This window comes from Oncorhynchus nerka, linkage group LG27 (assembly GCF_034236695.1).
Source record: "Oncorhynchus nerka isolate Pitt River linkage group LG27, Oner_Uvic_2.0, whole genome shotgun sequence".
NCBI classification, from domain to species: Eukaryota; Metazoa; Chordata; class Actinopteri; order Salmoniformes; family Salmonidae; genus Oncorhynchus; species Oncorhynchus nerka.
Window position 1 is genome coordinate 109,057,887 of NC_088422.1, and position 20,907 is coordinate 109,078,793.

The 20,907-nt window shown below is 60.0% G+C and overlaps 1 protein-coding gene across 1 annotated transcript in view; it reads left to right on the forward strand.

Annotated features, from left to right (window-relative positions):
• The window catches only part of LOC115118994 (BRD4-interacting chromatin-remodeling complex-associated protein-like), a 124,802-nt gene that overhangs the window by 30,646 nt on the left and 73,249 nt on the right, over positions 1–20,907 (forward strand). Inside the window, 1 exon segment of the mRNA XM_065011244.1 lies at positions 19,784–19,927. Within this exon segment, the coding sequence (XP_064867316.1) occupies positions 19,784–19,927 (144 nt within the window).

Genomic DNA, 20,907 nt, shown 5'->3' on the forward strand with positions numbered 1-20,907 from the left:
GTCTCTACCACTACGTCTCTACGTTTCCACGTCTCTACCTCTACGTCTCTACCTCTACGTCTCTACGTTTCCACGTCTCTACCTCTACGTCTCTACCTCTACGTCTCTACCTCTACGTCTCTACCTCTACGTTCTACCTCTACGTCTCTACCTCTACGTCTCTTATTCTCTACCTCTACGTCTCTACCTCTACGTTTCCACGTCTCTACCACTACGTCTCTACCTCTACGTCTCTTATTCTCTACCTCTACGTCTCTACCTCTACGTTTCCACGTCTCTACCGCTACGTCTCTACCACTACGTCTCTACCTCTCTACCGCTACGACTCTACCTTTATGTCTCTACCTCTACGTCTCTACCTCTCGTCTCTACCTCTCTACGTCTCTACCTCTCTACCTCTACGTCTCTACCTCTCTACCTCTACGTCTCTTCCTCTCTACGTCTCTTCCTCTCTACGTCTCTACCTCTACGTCTCTTCCTCTCTACGTCTCTTCCTCTCTACGTCTCTTCCTCTCTACGTCTCTTCCTCTCTACCTCGCTACCGCTACGTCTCTACCTCTACGTCTCTACCTCTACGTCTCTACCTCTACGTCTCTACCTCTACGTCTCTACCTCTACGTCTCTACCTCTCTACCACTACGTCTCTACCTCTACGTCTCTACCTCTACGTCTCTACCTCTACGTCTCTACCTCTACGTCTCTACCTCTACGTCTCTACCTCTACGTCTCTACCTCTACGTCTCTACCTCTACGTCTCTACCTCTACGTCTCTACCTCTACGTCTCTACCTCTACGTCTCTACCTCTACGTCTCTACCTCTCTACCTCTCTACCTCTACGTCTCTACCTCTACGTCTCTACCACTACGTCTCTACCTCTACGTCTCTACCACTACGTCTCTACCACTACGTCTCTACCACTACGTCTCTACCACTACGTCTCTACCTCTACGTCTCTACGTTTCCACGTCTCTACCTCTACGTCTCTACCTCTACGTCTCTACGTTTCCACGTCTCTACCTCTACGTCTCTACCTCTACGTCTCTACCTCTCTCTACGTCTCTACCTCTACGTCTCTACCGCTCGTCTCTACCATCTCTCTCTCGTCTCTCCACGTCTCTACCTCTCTCTCTACGTCTCTACCTCTCGTCTCTACCTCTCGTCTCTTATTCTCTACCTCTACGTCTCTACCTCTCTACGTTCTCCACGTCTCTACCACTACGTCTCTACCTCTCGTCTCTTATTCTCTACCTCGTCTCTACCTCTCGTTTCCACGTCTCTACCACTACGTCTCTACCACTCGTCTCTACCTCTACCTCTCTACCTCTACGACTCTACCTTTATGTCTCTACCGCTACCTCTCTACCTCTACGTCTCTACCTCTCTACCTCTACGTCTCTACGTCTCTACCGCTCGTCTCTACCTCTACGTCTCTACCTCTACGTCTCTACCTCTACGTCTCTACCTCTACGTCTCTACCTCTACGTCTCTACCTCTACGTCTCTACCTCTACGTCTCTACCTCTACGTCTCTACCTCTACGTCTCTACCTCTACGTCTCTACCTCTACGTCTCTACCTCTACGTCTCTACCTCTACCTCTCTACCTCTACCTCTCTACCTCTCTACCTCTCTACCTCTACCTCTACCTCTCTACGTCTCTACCTCTCACGTCTCTACCTCTACGTCTCTTCTCTCCCTCTTCTCTCTCTACCTCTCTCTCTCTCTCTCTTCTCTCTCCTCTCGTCTCTCTCTCTCTCTCTCTCTCTCTCTCTCTCTCTCTCTCTCTCTCTCTCTGCCTCTCTCTCTCTCTCTCTCTCTCTGCCTCTCTCTCTCTCTCTCTCTCTCTCTCTCTCTCTCTCTCTCTGCCTCTCTCTCTCTCTCTCTCTCTCTCTCTCTCTCTCTCTCTCTCTCTCTCTCTCTCTCTCTCTCTGCCTCTCTCTCTCTCTTCTCTCTCTCTCTGCCTCTCTCTCTCTCTGTCTCTCTCTCTCTCTCTCTCTCTCTCTCTCTCTCTCTCTCTCTCTCTCTCTCTCTCTCTCTCTCTGCCCCCTGCTCTCTCTCTCTCTGCCCCTCTCTCTCTCTCTCCCCCTGCCTCTCTGTCTCTTTCCCTGTCTCTCTCTCTCTGCCTCCTGCCTCTCTCTCTCTCTCTCTGCCCCTGCCTCTCTCTCTCCCTGCCTCTCTCTCTCTCTCTCTCTCTGCCCCCTGCCTCTCTCTCGCTCTCTCTCTCTCCTGTCTCTCTCTCTCTCCCTGCCTCTCTCTCTCTCTCTCCTGCCTCCTCTCTCTCTCTCTCTGCCCCCTGCCTCTCTCGCTCTCTCTGCCCCCTGCCTCTCTCTCTCTCTCTCTCTCTCTCTCTCTGCCCCCCTCTCTCTCTCTCTCTGCCCCCTGCCTCTCTCTCTCTTTCCCCCTGCCTCTCTGTCTCTTTCCCCTGTCTCTCTCGCTCTCTCTCTGCCTCCTGCCTCTCTCTCGCTCTCTCTCTGCCCCCTGCCTCTCTCTCTCCCCCTGCCTCTCTCTCGCCTCTCTCTCTCTCTGCCCCCTGCCTCTCTCTCGCTCTCTCTCCCCTGCCCCCTGCCTCTCTCTCTGCCCCCTGCCTCTCTCTCTCTGACCCCTGCCTCTCTCTCTCTCTGCCCCCTGCTCTCTCTCTCTCTCTCTGCCCCCTGCCTCTCTCTCTCTCTGCCCCCTGCCTCTCTCGCTTCCCCTCTGCCTCTCTCTCGCTCTCTCTCTCTGCCTCCTGCCTCTCTCTCGCTCTCTGCCCCTGTCTCTCTCTCTGCCCCTGCCTCTCTCTCTCCCCCTGCTGCCTCTCTCTCTCTTTCCCCTGCCTCTCCCCTCTCTCTCTGCCCCTGCCTCTCTCTCTCTCTTTCCCCCTGCCTCTCTCTCTCTCTCTCTGCCCCCTGCCTCTCTCTCTCTCTCTCTCTGCCCCTGCCTCTGCTCTCTCTCTCTCTGCCCCCTGCCTCTCTGCTCTCTCTCGCTCTCTCTGCCCCCTGCCTCTCTCTCTCTCCCCCTGCCGCTCTCTGCCCCCTGCCGTCTCTCTCTCCCCCCTGCCTCTCTCTTTCTCCCCTCCTCTGCTCTCTTTCCCCTGCCTCTCTCTCTTTCCCCCTGCCTCTGTCTCTTTCCCCCTGCCTCTCTCTCTCTTTCCCCCCTGCCTCTCTCTCTCTCTCTCTCCCCTGCCTCTCTCTCTCTCTCTGACCCCTGCCTCTCTCTCTCTTCTGCCCCCTGCCTCTCTCTCTCTCTCTCCCCCTGCCTCTCTCTCTCTCTCCCTCCTGACCCTGCCTCTCTCTTCCCCCTGCCTCTCTCTCTCTCTGCCCCCCCTCCTCTCTCTCTCTGCCCCCTGCCTCTCTCTCTCTCTCCCTGCCTCTGTCTCTCTCTTCCCCCTGCTCTCTCTCCCTACTCTCTGCCCTCTGCCTCTCTCCTCTCTCTCTTTCCCCCTGCTCTCTCTCTCTCTGCCCCCTGCCTCTCTCTCTCTCCTGCCCCCTCCTCTCTCTCTCTGCCCCCTGCCTCTCTCTCTCTCTCTGCCCCTGCCTCTCTCTGTCTCTTTCCCCTGCCTCTCTCTCTCTCTCTGCCCCTGCTCTCTTCTCTCCCCCTGCCTCTCTCTGCTCTCTCTCTCTCTCCCCTGCCTCTCTCTCTCTCTGACCCTGCCTCTCTGTCTCTCCCCTCTCTGTCTCTCTTTCCCCTGCCTCTCTCTCTCTCTGACCCCTGCCTCTCTCTCTCTCTGCCCCCTGCCTCTCTCTCTCTCTCTGACCCCTGCCTCTCTCTCTCTCTGCCCTGCCTCTCTCTCTCTCTCTGCCCCCTGCCTCTCTCTCTCTCTCTGCCCCTCTGCCTCTCTCTCTCTCTCCCCTGCCTCTCTGTCTCTTTCCCCCTCTGCCTCTCTCTCTGACCCCTGCCTCTCTCTCTCTCTCTGCCCCCTGCCTCTCTCTCTCTTTCCCCCTGCCTCTCTCTCTCTGCCCCCTGCCTCTCTCTCTCTTTCCCCCTGCCTCTCTCTCTCTCCCCCTGCTCTCGCTCTCTCTCTCTCTGCCCCTGCTCTCTCTCTCTCTCTCTCTGTCTCTCTCTCTCTCTCTCTGACCCCTGCCTCTCTGTCTCTTTCTGCCCCCTGCCTCTGTCTCTTTCCCCCTGCCTCTCTCTCTCTCTGCCCCTGCCTCTCTCTCTCTCTCTGCCCCCTGCCTCTCTCTCTCTCTCCCCCTGCCTCTCTCTCCTCTCCCCCTGCCTCTCTCTCTCTCTCTGCCCCCTGCCTCTCTCTCTCTCTGCCCCCTGCCTCTCTCTCTCTCTGCCCCTGCCTCTCTCTCTCTCTCCCCTGCCTCTCTCTCTCTCTCTGCCCCCTGCCTCTCTCTCTCTCTCTGCCCCTGCCTCTCTCTCTCTCTCTGCCCCTGCCTCTCTCTCTCTCTCTGACCCTGCCTCTCTCTCTCTCTGACCCTGCCTCTCTCTCTCTCTGACCCCTGCCTCTCTCTCTCTCTCTCCCCTGCCCTGCTCTCTCTCTCTGTCCCCCTGCCTCTCTCTCTCTCTGCCCCCTCCTCTCTCTCTCTTCTCCCCCTGCCTCTCTCTCTCTCTCTGACCCCTGCCTCTCTCTCTCTCTCTCTGACCCCTGCCTCTCTCTCTCTCTCTCCCCTGCTCTCTCTCTCTCTCTCTCTGACCCTGCCTCTCTCTCTCTCTCCCCTGCCTCTCTCTCCTCTCTCTCTCTCTCTGACCCCTGCCTCCCTCTCTCTCTCTCTCTCTCTCTCCTGCCTCTCTCTCTCTCTGACCTGTCTCTGCCCCTCTCTCTCTCTGCCCCTGCCTCTCTCTCTCTCTCTCTGCCCCTGCCTCTCTCTCTCTCTCTCCTCTCTCTCTCTCTGCTCTCTCTGCTCTCTGCTCTCTCTCTCTCCCCCTGCCTCTCTCTCTCTCCCCTGCCTCTCTCTGTCTCTCTCTCTCTCCTGCCTCTCTCTCTCTGACCCTGCCTCTCTCTCTCTGCCCCCTGCCTCTCTCTCTGACTTTGCCTCTCTCTCTCTCTCTGACCCCCTGCCTCTCTCTCTCTGACCCCCTGCCTCTCTCTCTTTCTGCCCCTGCCTCTCTCTCTCTCTCTGACCCCCTGCCTCCCCTCTCTCTCTGACCCCTGCCTCTCTCTCTCTCTGCCCCCTGCCTCTCTCTCTCTCTCTGCCCCCTGCCTCTCTCTCTCTCTCCCTACCTCTCTGTCTCTCTTTTTCCCCCTGCGCTCTCTCTCCCCCTACCTCTGTCTCTCTCCCCCTACCTCTCTGTCTCTCTTTCCCCCTGCCTCTCTCTCTCTGCCCCCTGCCTCTCTCTCTGCCCCCTGCCTCTCTCTCTCTCTGCCCCCCTGCCTCTCTCTCTCTCTGCCCCCTGCCCTCTCCTCTCTCTGCCCCCTGCCTCTCTCTCTCTCTGCCCCCTGCCTCTCTCGCTCTCCCTGCCTCTCTCTCTCTCTCTCTCTGCTCTCTCTGCCTCTCTCTGCTCTCTGCTCTCTCTGCCCCCTGCCTCTCTCTCTGCCCCTGCCTCTCTCTCTCTTTCCCCCCTGCCTCTCTGTCTCTTTCCCCCTGCCTCTCTGTCTCTTTCCCCCTCTCTCTCTCTCTCTGCCCCCTGCCTCTCTCTCTCTCTGCCCCCTGCCTCTTTCTCCCTCTCTCTCTTTCCCCCTGCCTCTCTCTCTTTCCCCCTGCCTCTCTCTCTCTTTCCCCCTGCCTCTCTCTCTCTTTCCCCTGCCTCTCTCTCTCTTTCCCCCTGTCTCTCTCTCTCTGCCCCCTGCCTCTCTCTCTCTCCCCCTGCCTCTCTCTCTCTGCCCCTGCCTCTCTCTCTCTCTCTCTGACCCCTGCCTCTCTCTCTCTTTCCCCCCTGCCTCTCTCTCTCTTTCCCCCTGCCTCTCTCTCTCTCTGCCCCTGCCTCTCTCTCTCTGCCCCCTGCCTCTCTCTCTCTGCCCCCTGCCTCTCTCTCTCTCTGCCCCTGCCTCTCTCTCTCTGCCTCTCCCCTGCCTCTCACTCTCTGCCCCCTGCCTCTCTTCTCTCCCCTGCCTCTCTCTCGCTCTCTCTCTCTCTCTCTCCCCCTGCCTCTCTCTCTCTCTGACCCCTGCCTCTCTGTCTCTTTCCCCTGCCTCTCTGTCTCTTTCCCCCTGCCTCTCTGTCTCTTTCCCCCCTGCCTCTCTCTCTCTTTCCCCCTGCCTCTCTCTCTCTTTCCCCCTGCCTCTCTCTCTCTCCCCTGCCTCTCTCTCTCTTTCCCCCTGCCTCTCTCTCTCTTTCCCCCTGCCTCTCTCTCTCTTTCCCCCTGTCTCTCTCTCTGCCCCCTGCCTCTCTCTCTCTCTGCCCCCTGCCTCTCTCTCTCTCTGCCCCTGCCTCTCTCTCTCTCTGCCCCCTGCCTCTCTCTCTCTCTCTGCCCTGCCTCTCTCTCTCTTTCCCCCTGCCTCTCTCTCTCTTTCCCCTGCCTCTCTCTCTCTTTCCCCCTGCCTCTCTCTCTCTCTGCCCCCTGCCTCTCTCTCTCTCTGCCCCCTGCCTCTCTCTCTCTCTGCCCCTGCCTCTCTCTCTCTCTGCCCCTGCCTCTCTCTCTCTGACCCCTGCCTCTCTGTCTCTTTCCCCCTTGCCTCTCTGTCTCTCTCTGCCCCCTGCCTCTCTCTCTCTCCCTGCCCCCTGCCTCTCTCTCTCTCTCCTGACCCTGCTCTCTCTCTCTCTCTCTGCTGCCCCTGCCTCTCTCTCTCTCTCTCTGCCCCCTGCCTCTCTCTCTCTCTGCCCCTGCTCTCTCTCTCTGCCCCTGCCTCTCTCTCTCTCTGCCCCCTGCCTCTCTCTCTCTTTCCCCTTGCCTCTCTCTCTCTCTGCCCCCTGCCTCTCTCTCTCTCTCTGCCCCTGCCTCTCTCTCTCTCTGCCCTCTGCCTCTCTCTCTCTGACCCCCTGCCTCTCTCTCTCTCTGCCCCCTGCCTCTCTCTCTCTCTCTGCCCCCTGCCTCTCTGTCTCTCCCCCTACCTCTCTGTCTCTCTTTCCCCCTGCCTCTCTCTCTCTCTGCCCCCTGCCTCTCTCTCTCTCTGCCCCTGCCTCTCTCTCTCTCTGCCCCTGCCTCTCTCGCTCTCTCTGCCCCTGCCTCTCTCTCTCTCTCTGCCCCTGCCTCTCTCTCTCCCCCTGCCTCTCTCTCCCCCTGCCTCTCTCTCTCTCTCTCTGCCCCTGCCTCTCTGTCTCTCTCCCCCTTGCCTCTCTCTCTCTCTGACCCCTGCTCTCTCTCTCTCTCTGCCCCCTGCCTCTCTCTCTCTCTGCCCCTGCCTCTCTCTCTCTCTCTGCCCCCTGCCTCTCTCTCTCTCTCTGCCCCTGCCTCTCTCTCTCTCTCTCTGCCCCCTGCCTCTCTCTCTCTCTCCTGCCTCTGTCTCTCTCTCCCCTGCCTCTCTGTCTCTTTCCCCCCTGCCTCTCTCTCTCCCCCTACCTCTCTGTCTCTCTCCCCCTACCTCTCTGTCTCTCTTTCTCCCTGCCTCCTCTCTGCCTCTCTCTCTCTCTCTGCCCCCTGCCTCTCTCTCTCTCTCTCTGCCCCCTGCTCTCTCGCTCTCTCTCTGCCCCCTGCCTCTCTGCTCTCTCTGCCCCTGCCTCTCTCTCTCTCTGCCCCCTGCCTCTCTCGCTCTCTCTGCCCCCTGCCTCTCTCTCTCTCTGCCTCCTGCCTCTCTCTCTCTCTCTCTCCCCCTGCCTCTCTCTCTCTCTCTGCCTCTCTCTCTCTCTGCCCCCTGCCTCTCTCTCTGACCCCTGCCTCTCTGTCTCTTTCCCCTGCCTCTGTCTCTTTCCCCCTGCCTCTCTGTCTCTCTTTCCCCCTGCCTCTCTCTCTCTCTTTCCCCTGCCTCTCTCTCTCTCTCTGCCCCTGCCTCTCTCTCTCTCTGCCCCCTGCCTCTCTCTCTCTGCCCCCTGCCTCTCTCTCTCTCCTGCTCTCTCTCTCTTTCCCCCTGCCTCTCTCTCTCTCCCCTGCCTCTCTCTCTCTTTCCCTACCTCTCTGTCTCTCTTTCCCCTGCCTCTCTCTCTCTGCCCCCTGCCTCTCTCTCTCTCTCCCCCTGCCTCTCTCTCTCTCTCCCCCTGCCTCTCTCTCTCTCTCTGCCCCTGCCTCTCTCTCTCTCTGCCCCCTGCCTCTCTCTCTCTCCCCCTGCCTCTCTCTCTCTGCCCCCTGCCTCTCTCTCTCTCTCTGCCCCTGCCTCTCTCTCTCTTTCCCCCTGCCTCTCTCTCTCTTTCCCCCTGCCTCTCTCTCTCTGCCCCCTGCCTCTCTCTCTCTCTCCCCCTGCCTCTCTCTCTCTCTGCCCCTGCCTCTCTCTCTCTCTGCCCCCTGCCTCTCTCTCTCTCTCTCTGCCTCTCACTCTCTCTCTGCTCTATCTGCCCCCTGCCTCTCTCTCTCCCCCTGCCTCTCTGTCTCTCTCTCTCTCTCTCTGCCCCCTGCCTCTCTCTCTCTGACCCTGCCTCTCTGTCTCTCCCCCCTGCCTCTCTGTCTCTTTCCCCCTGCCTCTCTCTCTCTTTCCCCTGCCTCTCTCTCTCTGCCCCCTGCCTCTCTCTCCCCCCTGCTCTCTCTTCCCCCTGCCTCTCTCTCTCTCTCTTCCCTGCCTCTCTCTCTCTCTTCCCCTGCCTCTCTCTCTCTCCCCCCCTACCTCTCTCTCTCTTTCCCCCTCTCTCTCTCTCTCTGCCCCCTGCCTCTCTCTCTCTCTGCCCCCTGCCTCTCTCTCTCTCTGACCCCTGCTCTCTCTCTCTCTCTCCCCCCTGCTCTCTCTCTCTTCCCCCTGCCTCTCTCTCTCTCTCCCCCTGCCTCTCTCTCTCTCTGCCCCTGCCTCTCTCTCTCTCTGCCCCTGCCTCTCTCTCTCTCTCTGCCCCTGCTCTCTCTCTGACCCCCTGCCTCTCTGTCTCTTTCCCCCTTGCCTCTCTGTCTCTCTCTGCCCCCTGCCTCTCTCTCTCTCTGCCCCCTGCCTCTCTCTCTCTCTCCCCCCTGCCTCTCTCTCTCTCTCTCTGCCCCCTGCTGTCTCTCTCTCTCTCTGCCCCTGCCTCTCTCTCTCTGCCCCTGCCTCTCTCTCTCTCTGCCCCCTGCCTCTCTCTCTCTGACCCCTGCCTCTCTGTCTCTTTCCCCTGCCTCTCTCTCTCTCTGCCCCCTGCCTCTCTCTCTCTCTCTGCTCCCCTGCCTCTCTCTCTCTCTCTCTCCCCCTGCCTCTCTCTCTCTCTGCCCCTGCCTCTCTCTCTCTCTGCCCCCTGCCTCTCTCTCTCTCTCCCTGCCTCTCTGCTCTCCCCTGCCTCTCTCTCTCTCCCCCTACCTCTCTGTCTCTCTTTCCCCCTGCCTCTCTCTCTCTCTGCCCCCTGCCTCTCTCTCTCTCTGCCCCTGCCTCTCTCTCTCTGCCCCCTGCCTCTCTCTCTCTCTCTGCCCCCTGCCTCTCTCTCTCTCTCTGCTGCCTGCCTCTCTCTCTCTCTGCCCCCTGCCTCTCTCTCTCCCCCTGCCTCTCTCTCGCTCTCTCTCTCTCTCTGCCCTGCCTCTCTGTCTCTCTCCCTCTCCTCTCTCTCTCTCTGCCCCTGCCTCTCTCTCTCTCTCTGCCCCCTGCCTCTCTCTCTCTCTGCCCCCTGCCTCTCTCTCTGCCCCCTGCCTCTCTCTCTCTCTCTGCCCCCTGCCTCTCTCTCTCTCCCTGCCTCTCTGTCTCTTTCCCCCCTGCCTCTCTCTCTCTCCCCCCTACCTCTCTGTCTCTCTCCCCTACCTCTCTGTCTCTCTTTCCCCCTGCCTCTCTCTCTCTGCCCCCTGCCTCTCTCTCTCTGCCCCCTGCCTCTCTCTCTCTGCTGCCCCTGCCCCTGCCTCTCTCTGCTCTCTCTGCCCCCTGCCTCTCTCTCTCTCTCCCCCCTGCCTCTCTCTCTCTGCCCCCTGCCTCTCTCTCTCTCCCTGCCTCTCTCTCTCTCTCTCCCCTGCCTCTCTCTCTCTCTGCCCTGCCTCTCTCTCTCTTTCCCCTCTGCTCTCTCTCTCTCTGCCCCCTGCCTCTCTCTCTCTGCCCCTCCCCTCTCTCTGCCCCCTGCTCTCTCTCTCTCTCCCCCTGCCTCTCTCTCTCTCTCTGACCCCTGCCTCTCTGTCTCTTTCCCCCTGCCTCTCTGTCTCTTCTCCCCCTGCCTCTCTCTCTCTTTCCCCCTGCCTCTCTCTCTCTCTTTCCCCCTGCCTCTCTCTCTCTCCCCTGCCTCTCTCTCTCTTTCCCCCCTGCCTCTCTCTCTCTTTCCCCCTGCCTCTCTCTCTCTCCCCCCCCTCTCTCTCTCTTTCCCCTCTCTCTCTCTCTGACCCCTGCCGCTCTCTCTCTCTCTGCCCCTGCCTCTCTCTCTCTCTTCCCCCTGCCTCTCTCTCTCTCTCCCCCTGCCTCTCTCTCTCTCTTTCCCCCTGCCTCTCTCTCTCTTTCCCCCTGCCTCTCTCTCTCTCTGCCCCCTGCCTCTCTCTCTCTCTGCCCCCTGCTCTCTCTCTCTCTCTGCCCCCTGCCTCTCTCTCTCTCTGCCCCCTGCCTCTCTCTCTCTCTGACCCCTGCCTCTCTGTCTCTCTCCTGCCCTCTCTGTCTCTCTCTGCCCCCTGCCTCTCTCTCTCTCTCTGCCCCCTGCCTCTCTCTCTCTCTCTGCCCCTGCTCTCTCTCTCTCTCTCTGACCCCCTGCCTCTCTCTCTCTCTCTCTGCCCCCTGCCTCTCTCTCTCTCTCTCTGCCTGCTCTCTCTCTGCCCCCTGCCTCTCTCTGACCCCTGCCTCTCTGTCTCTCTTCCCCCTGCCTCTCTCTCTCTCTGCCCCTGCCTCTCTCTCTCTTTCTGCCCCCTGCCTCTCTCTCTCTCTCTGCCCCCTGCCTCTCTCTCTCTCTGACCCCTGCCTCTCTCTCTCTCCTCTCTCTCTCTCTCCCTGCCTCTCTCTCTCCCCCTCTCTCTCTCTCTCCAGCCCCCTACCTCTCTGTCTCTCTTTCCCCCTGCCTCTCTCTCTCTCTGCCCCCCTGCCTCTCTCTCTCTCTGCCCCCTGCCTCTCTCTCTCTCTGCCCCTGCCTCTCTCGCTCTCTCTCCTCTCTCGCTCTCTCTGCCTCTGCCTCTCTCTCGCTCTCTCTGCCTGCCTCTCTCTCTCCCCCTGCCTCTCTGTCTCTCTCTCTCTCCCCTCTCTCTCTCTCTCTCTGCCCCCTGCCTCTCTCTCTCTCTCTCTCCCCTGCCTCTCTCTCTCTCTCTGACCCCTGCCTCTCTCTCTCTCTCTGCCCCCTGCCTCTCTCTCTCTCTCTCTGCCCTCTCTCTCTCTCTCTCTGCCCCCCTCTCTCTCTCTCTCTCTCTCTTTCCCCCTGCCTCTCTCTCCCCCTCTCTCTTTCCCCTACCTCTCTGTCTCTCTTTCCCCCCTGCCTCTCTCTGTCTGCCCTGCCTCTCTCTCTCTCTCTGCCCCCTGCCTCTCTCTCTCTCTGCTCCCTGCCCCTGCCTCTCTCTCTCTCTGCCCCCTGCCTCTCTCTCTCTCTGCCCCCTGCCTCTTCTGCTCTCTCTGACTCTCCCCTGCCTCTCTCTCTCTCTCTCTCTCTCTCTGCCCCTGCCTCTCTCTCTCTGCCCCCTGCCTCTCTCTCTCTGCCCTGCCTCTCTCTCTCTCTCTCTCTGCCCCCTGCCTCTCTCTCTCTCTCTCTCCCCCTGCCTCTCTCTCTCTCTCCCCCTGCCTCTCTGTCTCTTTCCCCCCTGCCGCTCTCTCTCTCCCCCTACCTCTGTCTCTCTCCCCTGCCTCTCTCTCTCTCTCTTTCCCCCTCTCTCTCTCTGCCCCCTGCCTCTCTCTCTCTGCCCTGACTCTGCTCTCTCTCTCTCTCTCTCCCCCTGCCTCTCTCTCCCCCTGCCTCTCTCTCTCTCTGCCCCTCTCTCTCTCTCTTCTCCTGCCCCTGCCTCTCTGCTCTCTCTCTGCCCCTGCCTCTCTCTCTCTCCCCCCCTGCCTCTCTCTCTCTCCTCCCTCTCTCTGTCTCTGCCCCCTGCCTCTCTGTCTCTTTCCCCCTGCCTCTCTGTCTCTTTCCCCCTGCCTCTCTGTCTCTTTCCCCCCTGCCTCTCTCTCTCTCTGACCCCTGCCTCTCTCTCTCTCCCCCCTGCCTCTCTCTCTCTCTCCCTGCTCTCTCTCTCTCTCTCTGACCCCTGCTCTCTCTCTCTCTCTGCCTCCCCCCTGTCGCTCTCTCTCTCTCCCTGCCTCCTGTCTCTCTCCCCTACCTCTCTGACCTCTCTTTCCCCTGCCTCTCTCTCTCTCTGCCCCCTGCCTCTCTCTCTCTCTCTGCCCCCTGCCTCTCTCTCTCTCTCTGCCCCTGCCTCTCTCTCTCTCTCTCCCTGCCTCTCTGTCTCTTCTCCCCCTCTCACTCTCTCTCTCTCCCCCTGCCTCTCTCTCTCTGCCCCCTGCCTCTCTCGCTCTCTCTCCCCCTGCCTCTCTCTCTCTCTCTGCCCCCTGCCTCTCTCCTGTCTCTTTCCCCCTGCCTCTCTCTCTCCCCCCTGCCTCTCTGTCTCTCTCTTTCCCCCTGCCTCTCTCTCTCTCTCCCCCTGCCTCTCTCTCTCTCCCCCTGCCTCTCTCTCTCTCTGCCCCTGCCTCTCTCTCTCTCTCTCTGCCCCCTGCCTCTCTCTCTCTCTCTGCCCCTGCCTCTCTCTCTCTGCCCCTCTCTCTCTCTTCTGCCCCCTGCCTCTCTCTCTCTCTCTGCCTCCTGCCTCTCTCTGTCTCTCTGCCCCCTGCCTCTCTCTCTCCCCCTCCTCTCTCTGACCTCTCTCTCTCTCTCTCTGCCCCCTGCCTCTCTCTTCCCCCTCTCTCTGTCTCTTTCCCCCCTGCTCTCTCTCTCTTTCCCCCTGCCTCTCTCTCTCTCCCCCTGCCTCTCTCTCTCTCTGCCTCTCTCTGCTCCCTGCCTCTCTCTTTCTCCCCCCTGCCTCTCTCTCTCTTTCCCCTCTGTCTCTCTCTCCCTCCTCTCTGTCTCTCTCCCCTGCCTCTCTCTCTCTCTCTTCCCCCTGCCTCTCTCTCTCTGCCCCCTGCCTCTCTCTCTCTCTGCCCCCTGCCTCTCTCGCTCTCTCTGCCCCCTGCCTCTCTCTCGCTCTCTCTGCCCCCTGCCTCTCTCTCTCCCCCTGCCTCTCTCTCGCTCTCTCTCTCTGCCTCTGCCCCCCCCTGCCTCTCTCTCTCTGACCCCTGCCTCTCTGTCTCTTTCTGCTCTCTGTCCCCTGCCTCTCTCTCTCTTTCCCCCCTGCCTCTCTCTCTGCCCCCTGCCTCTCTCTCTCTTTCCCCCTGCCTCTCTCTGTCTCTTTCCCCCCTGCTCTCTCTCTCTTTCCCCCTGCCTCTCTCTCTCTCTGCCCCTGCCTCTCTCTCTCTCTGCCCCCTGCCTCTCTGTCTCTCTGCCCCCTGCCTCTCTCTCTCTGCCCCCTCCCTGTCCTCTCTCTCTCTGCCCCCTGCCTCTCACTCTCTCTCTCTGCCTCTCACTCTCTCTCTCTGCCCTCCTCTCTCTCTCTCTTTTTGCCCCCTGCCTCTCTCTCTCTCTCCCCCTGCCTCTCTGTCTCTTTCTCTCTGCCCCCTGCCTCTCTCTCTCTTTCCCCCTGCCTCTCTTCTCTTTCCCCCTGCCTCTCTCTCTCTTCCCCCCTGCCTCTCTCTCTCTTTCCCCCTGCCTCTCTCTCTCTTTCCCCCTGCCTCTCTCTCTCTCTTCCCCTGCCTCTCTCTTTCCCCCCTGCCTCTCTTTCCCCTGCCTCTCTCTCTTTCCCCCTGCCTCTCTCTCTCTCCCCCTGCCTCTCTCTCTCTCTGCCCCCTGCCTCTCTCTCTCTCTGCCCCCTGCCTCTCTCTCTCTCTCTCTCTGCCCCCTGCCTCTCTCTCTCTCTGCCCTGCCTCTCTCTCTCTCTGCCCCCTGCCTCTCTCTCTCTCTTTCCCCCCTGCCTCTCTGTCTCTCCTCCCCCTGCTCTCTCTCTCTCCTGCTCTCTCTCTCTCCCCCTGCCTCTCTCTCTCTCTCTGCCCCCTGCCTCTCTCTCTCTCTCCCCCTGCCTCTCTCTCTCTCTCTGCCCCCTGCCTCTCTCTCTCTCCTGCCTCTCTGTCTCTTTCCCCATCTGCTCTCTCTCTCCCCCTGCCTCTCTCTCTCCCCCTACCTCTCTGTCTCTCTTTCCCCCTGCCTGTCTCTTTCTCTCTCTCTTCCCCCTACCTCTCTGTCTCTCTCCCCCTGCCTCTCTGTCTCTCTTTCCCCCTGCCTCTCTCTCTCTCTGCCCCCTGCCTCTCTCTCTCTCTCTGCCCCTGCCTCTCTCTCTCTGCTGCCCCCTGCCTCTCTCTCTCTCTCTGCCCCTGCCTCTCTCCCTGCTCTCTGTCTCTTTCCCTGCCTCTCTCTCTCTCCTCTCTGTCTCTCCCCCTGCCTCTCTCTCGCTTTCCCCTGCCTCTCTCTGTCTCTTTCCCCCTGCCTCTCTCTCTTTCCCCCTGCCTCTCTCTCTCTCCCTCTGCCTCTCTGTCTCTCTCCCCTGCTCTCTGCCCCCCTGCCTCTCTCTCTTTCCCCCCTGCCTCGCTCTCTTTCCCCTGCCTCTCTCTCTCTCTCCCCCTGCCTCTCTCTCTCTCCCCCTGCCTCTGCTCTCTCTCTGACCCCTGCTGCTCTCTGTCTCTCTCTCTCTGACCTCTGTCTCTCTCTCTCTCTCTCTCCCCTGCCTCTCTCTCTCTCTGCCCTGCCTCTCTCTCTCTCTGCCCCCTGCCTCTCTCTCTCTCTGCCTCCTGCCTCTCTCTCTCTCTCTGCCCCTGCCTCTCTCTCTCTCTGCCTCTCTCTGCCTCTCTCTCTCTCTGCCCCTGCCTCTCTCTCTCTCTTTCCCCTGCCTCTCTCTCTCTTTCCCCCCTGCCTCTCTCTCTTTCCCCCTGCCTCTCTCTCTCTGCCCCCTGCCTCTCTCTCTCTCTCTGCCCCTGCCTCTCTCTCTTCTCTGCCCCCTGCCTCTCTCTCTCTCTCTGACCCCTGCCTCTCTCTCTCTTCTGCCCCCTGCCTCTCTCTCTCTCTGCCCCTGCCTCTCTCTCTCTCTCTGCCCCCTGCCTCTCTCACTCTCTCTCTCTGCCTCTCACTCTCTCTCTGCTCCCCTGCCTCTCTCTCTCTCTCTCCCCCTGCCTCTCTCTCTCTCTCCCCCTGCCTCTCTCTCTCTCTCTCTCTGACCTGCCTCTCTGTCTCTCTTTCCCCTGCCTCTCTGTCTCTCTGCCCCCTGCCTCTCTCTCTCTCTCTGCCCCTGCCTCTCTCTCTCCCCCTGCCTCTCTCTCGCTCTCTCTCTGCCCCCTGCCTCTCTCTCTCTTTCCCCCTGCCTCTCTGTCTCTTTCCCCCTGCCTCTCTCTCTTTCCCCCTGCCTCTCTCTTTTTCCCCCTGCCTCTCTCTCTCTCTGACCCTGCCTCTCTCTCTCTCTCTGCCCCTGCCTCTCTCTCTCTGCCCTGCCTCTCTCTCTCTCTGCCCCTGCCTCTCTCTCTCCCCCTGCCCCTCTCTGTCTCTTTCCCCCTGCCGCTCTCTCTCCCCTACCTCTCTGTCTCTTTCCCCCTGCCTCTCTGTCTCTCTCTCCCCCTGCCTCTCTCTCTCTGCCCCCTGCCTCTCTCTCTCTGCCCCCTGCCTCCCTCTGCCCCCTGCCTCTCTCTCTCTGCCCCTGCCTCTCTCTCTCTCTGCCCCCTGCCTCTCTCACTCTCTCTCTCTCTCTGCCCCCTGCCTCTCTCTCTCCCCTGCCTCTCTCTACGCGCTCTCTCTCTCTCTCTCTGACCCCTGCCTCTCTGTCTCTTTCCCCCTGCCTCTCTGTCTCTTTCCCCTGCCTCTCTCTCTCTTTCCCCCCTGCCTCTCTCTCTCTTTCTCCCTGCCCCCCTGCCTCTCTCTCTCTGCCCCCTGCCTCTCTCTCTCTCTGCCCCCTGCCTCTCTCTCTCTCTCTGCCCCTGCCTCTCTCTCTCTCTCCCTGCCTCTCTCTCTCTTTCCCCCTGCCTCTCTCTCTCTCTCTGCCCCCTGCCTCTCTCTCTCTCTGCCCCTGCCTCTCTCTCTCTCTGCCCCCTGCCTCTCTCTCTCTCTGCCCCCCTGCCTCTCTCTCTCTCTGCCCCCTGCCTCTCTCTCTCTCTCTGCCCTCTCTCTTTCCCCTCTGCTCTCTCTCTCTCTCTCTCTCCCCCTGCCTCTCTCTCTTTCCCCTCTCTGTCTCTTTCCCCCCTGCCCTCTCTCTCTTTCCCCTGCCTCTCTCTCTCTCTCTCCCCCTACCTCTCTGTCTCTCTTTCCCCTGCCTCTCTCTCTCTGCCCCCCTGCCTCTCTCTCTCTCTCTCTGCCCCTGCCTCTCTCTCTCTCTGCCCCCTGCCTCTCTCGCTCTCTCTGCCTCTGCCTCTCCTGCTCTCTCTGCCCCCCTGCCTCTCTCTCTCTCCCCTGCCTCTCTCTCTCTCTCTCTCTGCCCCTGCCTCTCTCTCTCTCTCTTTCCCCCTGCCTCTCTGTCTCTTTCCCCCTGCCTCTGTCTCTTTCCCCCCTGCCTCTCTCTCTCTCTCCCCTGCCTCTCTCTCTCTCCCCCTGCCTCTCTCTCTCTCTCTCTCCTGACCCCTGCCTCTCTCTCTCTCTGCCCCCTGCCTCTCTCTCTCTCTCCCTGCCTCTCTGTCTCTTTCCCCCCTGCCTCTCTCTCTCCCCCTACCTCTCTGTCTCTCTCCCCCTACCTCTCTGTCTCTCTTTCCCCCTCTCTCTCTCTGCCTCTCTCTCTGCCCCCTGCCTCTCTCTCTCTGCCCCCTGCCTCTCTCGCTCTTCTGCCCCTGCCTCTCTCTCTCTCTCTGCCCCCTGCCTCTCTCTCTCCCCCTGCCTCTCTCTCGCTCTCTCTCTCTCTCTCTGCCCCCTGCCTCTCTCTCTCTCTCTCTGTCTCTTTCCCCTGCCTCTCTGTCTCTTTCCCCCTGCCTCTGTCTCTTTCCCCCCTGCTCTCTCTCTCTCCCCCTGCCTCTCTCTCTTTCCCCCTGCTCTCTCTCTCTTTCCCCCTGCCTCTCTCTCTCTTTCCCCCTGCCTCTCTCTCTCTTTCCCCCTGCCTCTCTCTCTCTTTCCCCCCTGCCTCTCTCTCTCTTTCCCCCTGTCTCTCTCTCTCTTTCCCCTGCCTCTCTCTCTCTGCTGCCTCTCTCCCTGCCCCCTCTCTCTCTCTCTGCCCCTGCCTCTCCTCTCTCTCCTCTCCCCTCTGCCCCCTGCCTCTCTCTCTCTCTCTGCCCCTGCCTCTCTCTCGCTCTCTCTGCCCCCTGCCTCTCTCTCTCCCCCTGCCTCTCTCTCTCTGCCCCCTGCCTCTCTCTCTCTGACCCCTGCCTCTCTGTCTCTTTCCCCCTCTCTCTCTTTCCCCCTGCCTCTCTCTCTTTCCCCCCTGCCTCTCTCTCTCTCTTTCCCCCTGCCTCTCTCTCTCTGTCTCTCTCTCTCTTTCCCTCTGCCTCTCTCTCTCTCTTCCCTGCCTCTCTCTCTCTCTGCCCCCTGCCTCTCTCTCTCTCTCCTCTCACTCCTCTCTCTCTGTCTCTCTCTCTCTGCCCCCTGCCGCTCTCTCTCTCTCTGCCCTGCTCTCTCTCTCTCTCTGCCCCTGCCTCTCTCTCTGCCCCCTGCCTCTCTCGTCTCTCTCTGCCCCTGCCTCTCTCGCTCTCTCTTCCCCCTGCCTCTCTGTCTCTTTCCCCCTGCCTCTCTGTCTCTTTCCCCCTGCCTCTGTCTCTTTCTCCCCCTGCCTCTCTGTCTCTCTCCCCTCTCTCTCTCTCTCTCTTCCTCTCCCCTGCCTCTCTCTCTCTGACCCCCTGCCTCTCTCTCTGCCCCCTGCCTCTCTCCTCTCTGCTCTCTCTCTCTCTCTCTCTGTCTCTTTCCCCCTGCCGCTCTCTCTCCCCCTACCTCTCTGTCTCTCCCCCTACCTCTGTCTCTCTTTCCCCCCTGCCTCTCTCTCTCTGCCCCCTGCCTCTCTCTCTGCCCCCTGCCTCTCTGTCTCTCTCCCCCCTACCTCTCTGTCTCTCTTTTCCCCCTGCCTCTCTCTCTCTGCCCCTCTCTGCCCCTGCCTCTCTCTCTCTGCCCCTGCCTCTCTCTCTCTTTGCCCCCTGCCTCTCTCTCTCTCTGCCCCCTGCCTCTCTGTCTCTCCCCTCTGTCCTCCCCTGCCTCTCTCTCTTGCCCCTGCCTCTCTCTCTCCCCCTGCCTCCCTCTGCCTCCTCTCTCTCTCTCTGCCCCCTGCCTCTCTCGCTCTCTGCCCCCTGCCTCTCTCTCGCTCTCTCTGGCCTCTTCTCTCTTTCCTCTCTCTCCCCTCCTCTCTCTCTCTTTCCTGCCCTCCTCTCTCTCTTCTCCCCCTGCCTCTCTGTCTCTTTCCCCTGCTCTCTCTTTTCCCCCTGCCTCTCTCTCTTTCCCCCTGCCTCTCTCTCTCTGCCCCCTGCCTCTCTCTCTCTCTCTGCCCCCTGCCTCTCTCTCTCTCTCTCTCTCTCTGACCCTGCCTCTCTCTCTCTCTCTGACCCCTGCCTCTCTCTCTCTCTCTGACCCCTGCCTCTCTCTCTCTTTCCCCCTGCCTCTCTCTCTCTCTGCCCCCTGCCTCTCTCTCTCTGCCCCCTGCCTCTCTCTCTCTCTGCCCCTGCCTCTCACTCTCTCTCTCTGCCCCCTGCCTCTCACTCTCTCTCTCTGCCCCCTGCCTCACTCTCTCTCTCTGCCCCCCTGCCTCTCTCGCTCTCTCTGCCCCCTGCTCTCTCTGCTCTCTCCTGCCTCTCTCTCTCTCTCTCTCTCTCTCTGCCCCCTGCCCACTCTCTCTCTGACCCTGTCTCTCTCTCTCTCTCTGCCTGCCTCTCTCTCTCTGCCCCCTGCCTCTCTGCCCTCTGCCCCCTGCCTCTCTCTCTGCCCCCTGCCTCTCTCTGCCCCTGCCTCTCGCTCTGCCCTCCCCCTGCCTCTCTCTCTCTTTCCCCCTGCTCTCTCTCTTTCCCCCTGCCTCTCTGTCTCTTTCCCCCTGCCTCTCTCTCTTTCCCCCTGCCTCTCTCTCTGCCCCCTGCCTCTCTCTCTCTCTCTCTGCCCCTGCCTCTCTCTCCTCTCTCCTCTCGGCCCCCTGCCTCTCTCTCTCTGCCCCTGCCTCTCGCTCTGCCCTCTGCCCCCTGCCTCTCGCTCTGCCCCTGCCTCTCTCTCTCTGCCCCCTGCCTCTCGCTCTGCCCTCTCCCCCTGCCTCTCTCGCTCTGCCCCCTGCCTCTCTCTGCCCCCTGCCTCTCGCTCTCTTTCCCCCTGCCTCTCTCTCTCTTTCTGCCTCTCTCTTTCCCCCTGCCCCTCTCTCTCTTTCCCCCCTGCCTCTCTCTCTCTGCCCCCTGCCTCTCTCTCTCTCTCTCTCTGCCCCCTGCCTCTCTCTCTCTCTCTCTGCCCCCTGCCTCTCTCTCTGCCCCCTGCCTCTCTCTCTCTCTCTCTGCCCCCTGCCTCTCTCTCTCTCTCTCTCTCCCTGCCTCTCTCTCTCTCTCTCTCTCTCTGCCCCCTGCCTCTCTCTCCTCTCCCTCTCTGCCCCCTGCCTCTCTCTCTCTGCCCCCTGCCTCTCTCTCTGCCCCCTGTCTCTCGCTCTGCCCCCTGCCTCTCGCTCTGCCCCCTGCCTCTCTCTCTCTGCCCCCTGCCTCTCTCTTTCTGCCCCCTGCCTCTCTGCCCCCTGCCTCTCGCTCTGCCCTCTGCCCTCTGCCTCTCGCTCTGCCCCCCTGCCTCTCTCTCTCTGCCCCCTGCCTCTCTTTCCCCCCTGCCTCTCGCTCTGCCCCCTGCCTCTCTCTCTGCCCCCTGCCTCTCGCTCTGCCCCCTGCCTCTCTCTCTCTCTCTCTGTCCCCTGTCTTTGCTGACATTGTGTTGTTGATCTAAAGTGAGCAGTTAACCAACTAGATTAGACAGATGCCTTGGTCCCCTGGTCTGAACTGTCCAATCTTTTTTTTTTTTTTTACTATTTTACTCTCCTTTCCTCTCTCCCTCCCTGACTTGGTAATGTGCTCGTGTTGTGCTCAGGACCAGCGACAGACAGAGAATGATCCCGTCCCCACTGTGTCAGTGGGCGTGCCAGCGTCCGTTATCGTCAGCAGCAACAGCAGCTTTGGCCAAGCCTCCTCGGGCCATGACAGCCAATTAGCTGAGACAGCAGTGGTAAACCAGGTAGACAACAAGCCCCTTTATGCTAAGCCCCACCCCCTGTTGCTGCTACTGCCACTCTGCGTTAGGACGTTGTGTTTACCTGCAGGCTTCTCTCTCTGTCTTGCTCTCGTTCGCCAGCTAGATCTCTCTCTGTGTGTTTCTCATCTGTACCTTCCATCTCAGTTCATCCTGGCCATAGACCTGGTGGTTGTTTCCTCTCTAAGTCACCATTCCAATCCATCTGTTTCCTCTCTAAATCACCATTCCAATCCATCTCTGTTCATCTTGTGTGTGGGTGATTAAAGTAGGGAATTTCCCGGGACTTCACCATATGATGATGAGTGCCCTTTAGGAAGTAAACAAACCTTTATTTCCACATTTTGTTACAATGAAGGTACCATGTTCATCTGTACAAACAATAGTACACAAGTATAAACACCATGGGACCACACAGCTGTCACACTGCTCAGGAAGGAGAGGCCTTATGTCTCCTAGAGATGAACGTACTTTGGTGCGAAAAGTGCAAATCAATCCCAGAACAACAGCAAAGGACCTTGTGAAGATGCTGGAGGAAACCGGTACAAAGTATCTATATCCACAGTAAAACGAGTTCTATATCGACATAACCTGAAAGGCCGTTCAGCAAGGAAGAAGCCACTGCTCCAAAACCGCCATAAAAAAGCCAGACTACGGTTTGCAACTGCACATGGGGACAAAGATGTTACTTTTTGTAGAAATGTCCTCTGGTCTGATGAAACAAAAATAGAACTGCTTGGCCATAATGACCATCGTTATGTTTGGAGGAAAAAGGGGGAGGCTTGCAAGCCGATGAACACCATCCCAACCGTGATGCACGGGGGTGGCAGCATCATGTTGTGGGGGTGCTTTGCTGCAGGAGGGACTGGTGCACTTCACAAAAGAGATGGCTTCATGAGGAAGGACAATTATGTGGATATATTGAAGCAACATCTCAAGACATCAGTCAGGAAGTTAAAGCTTGG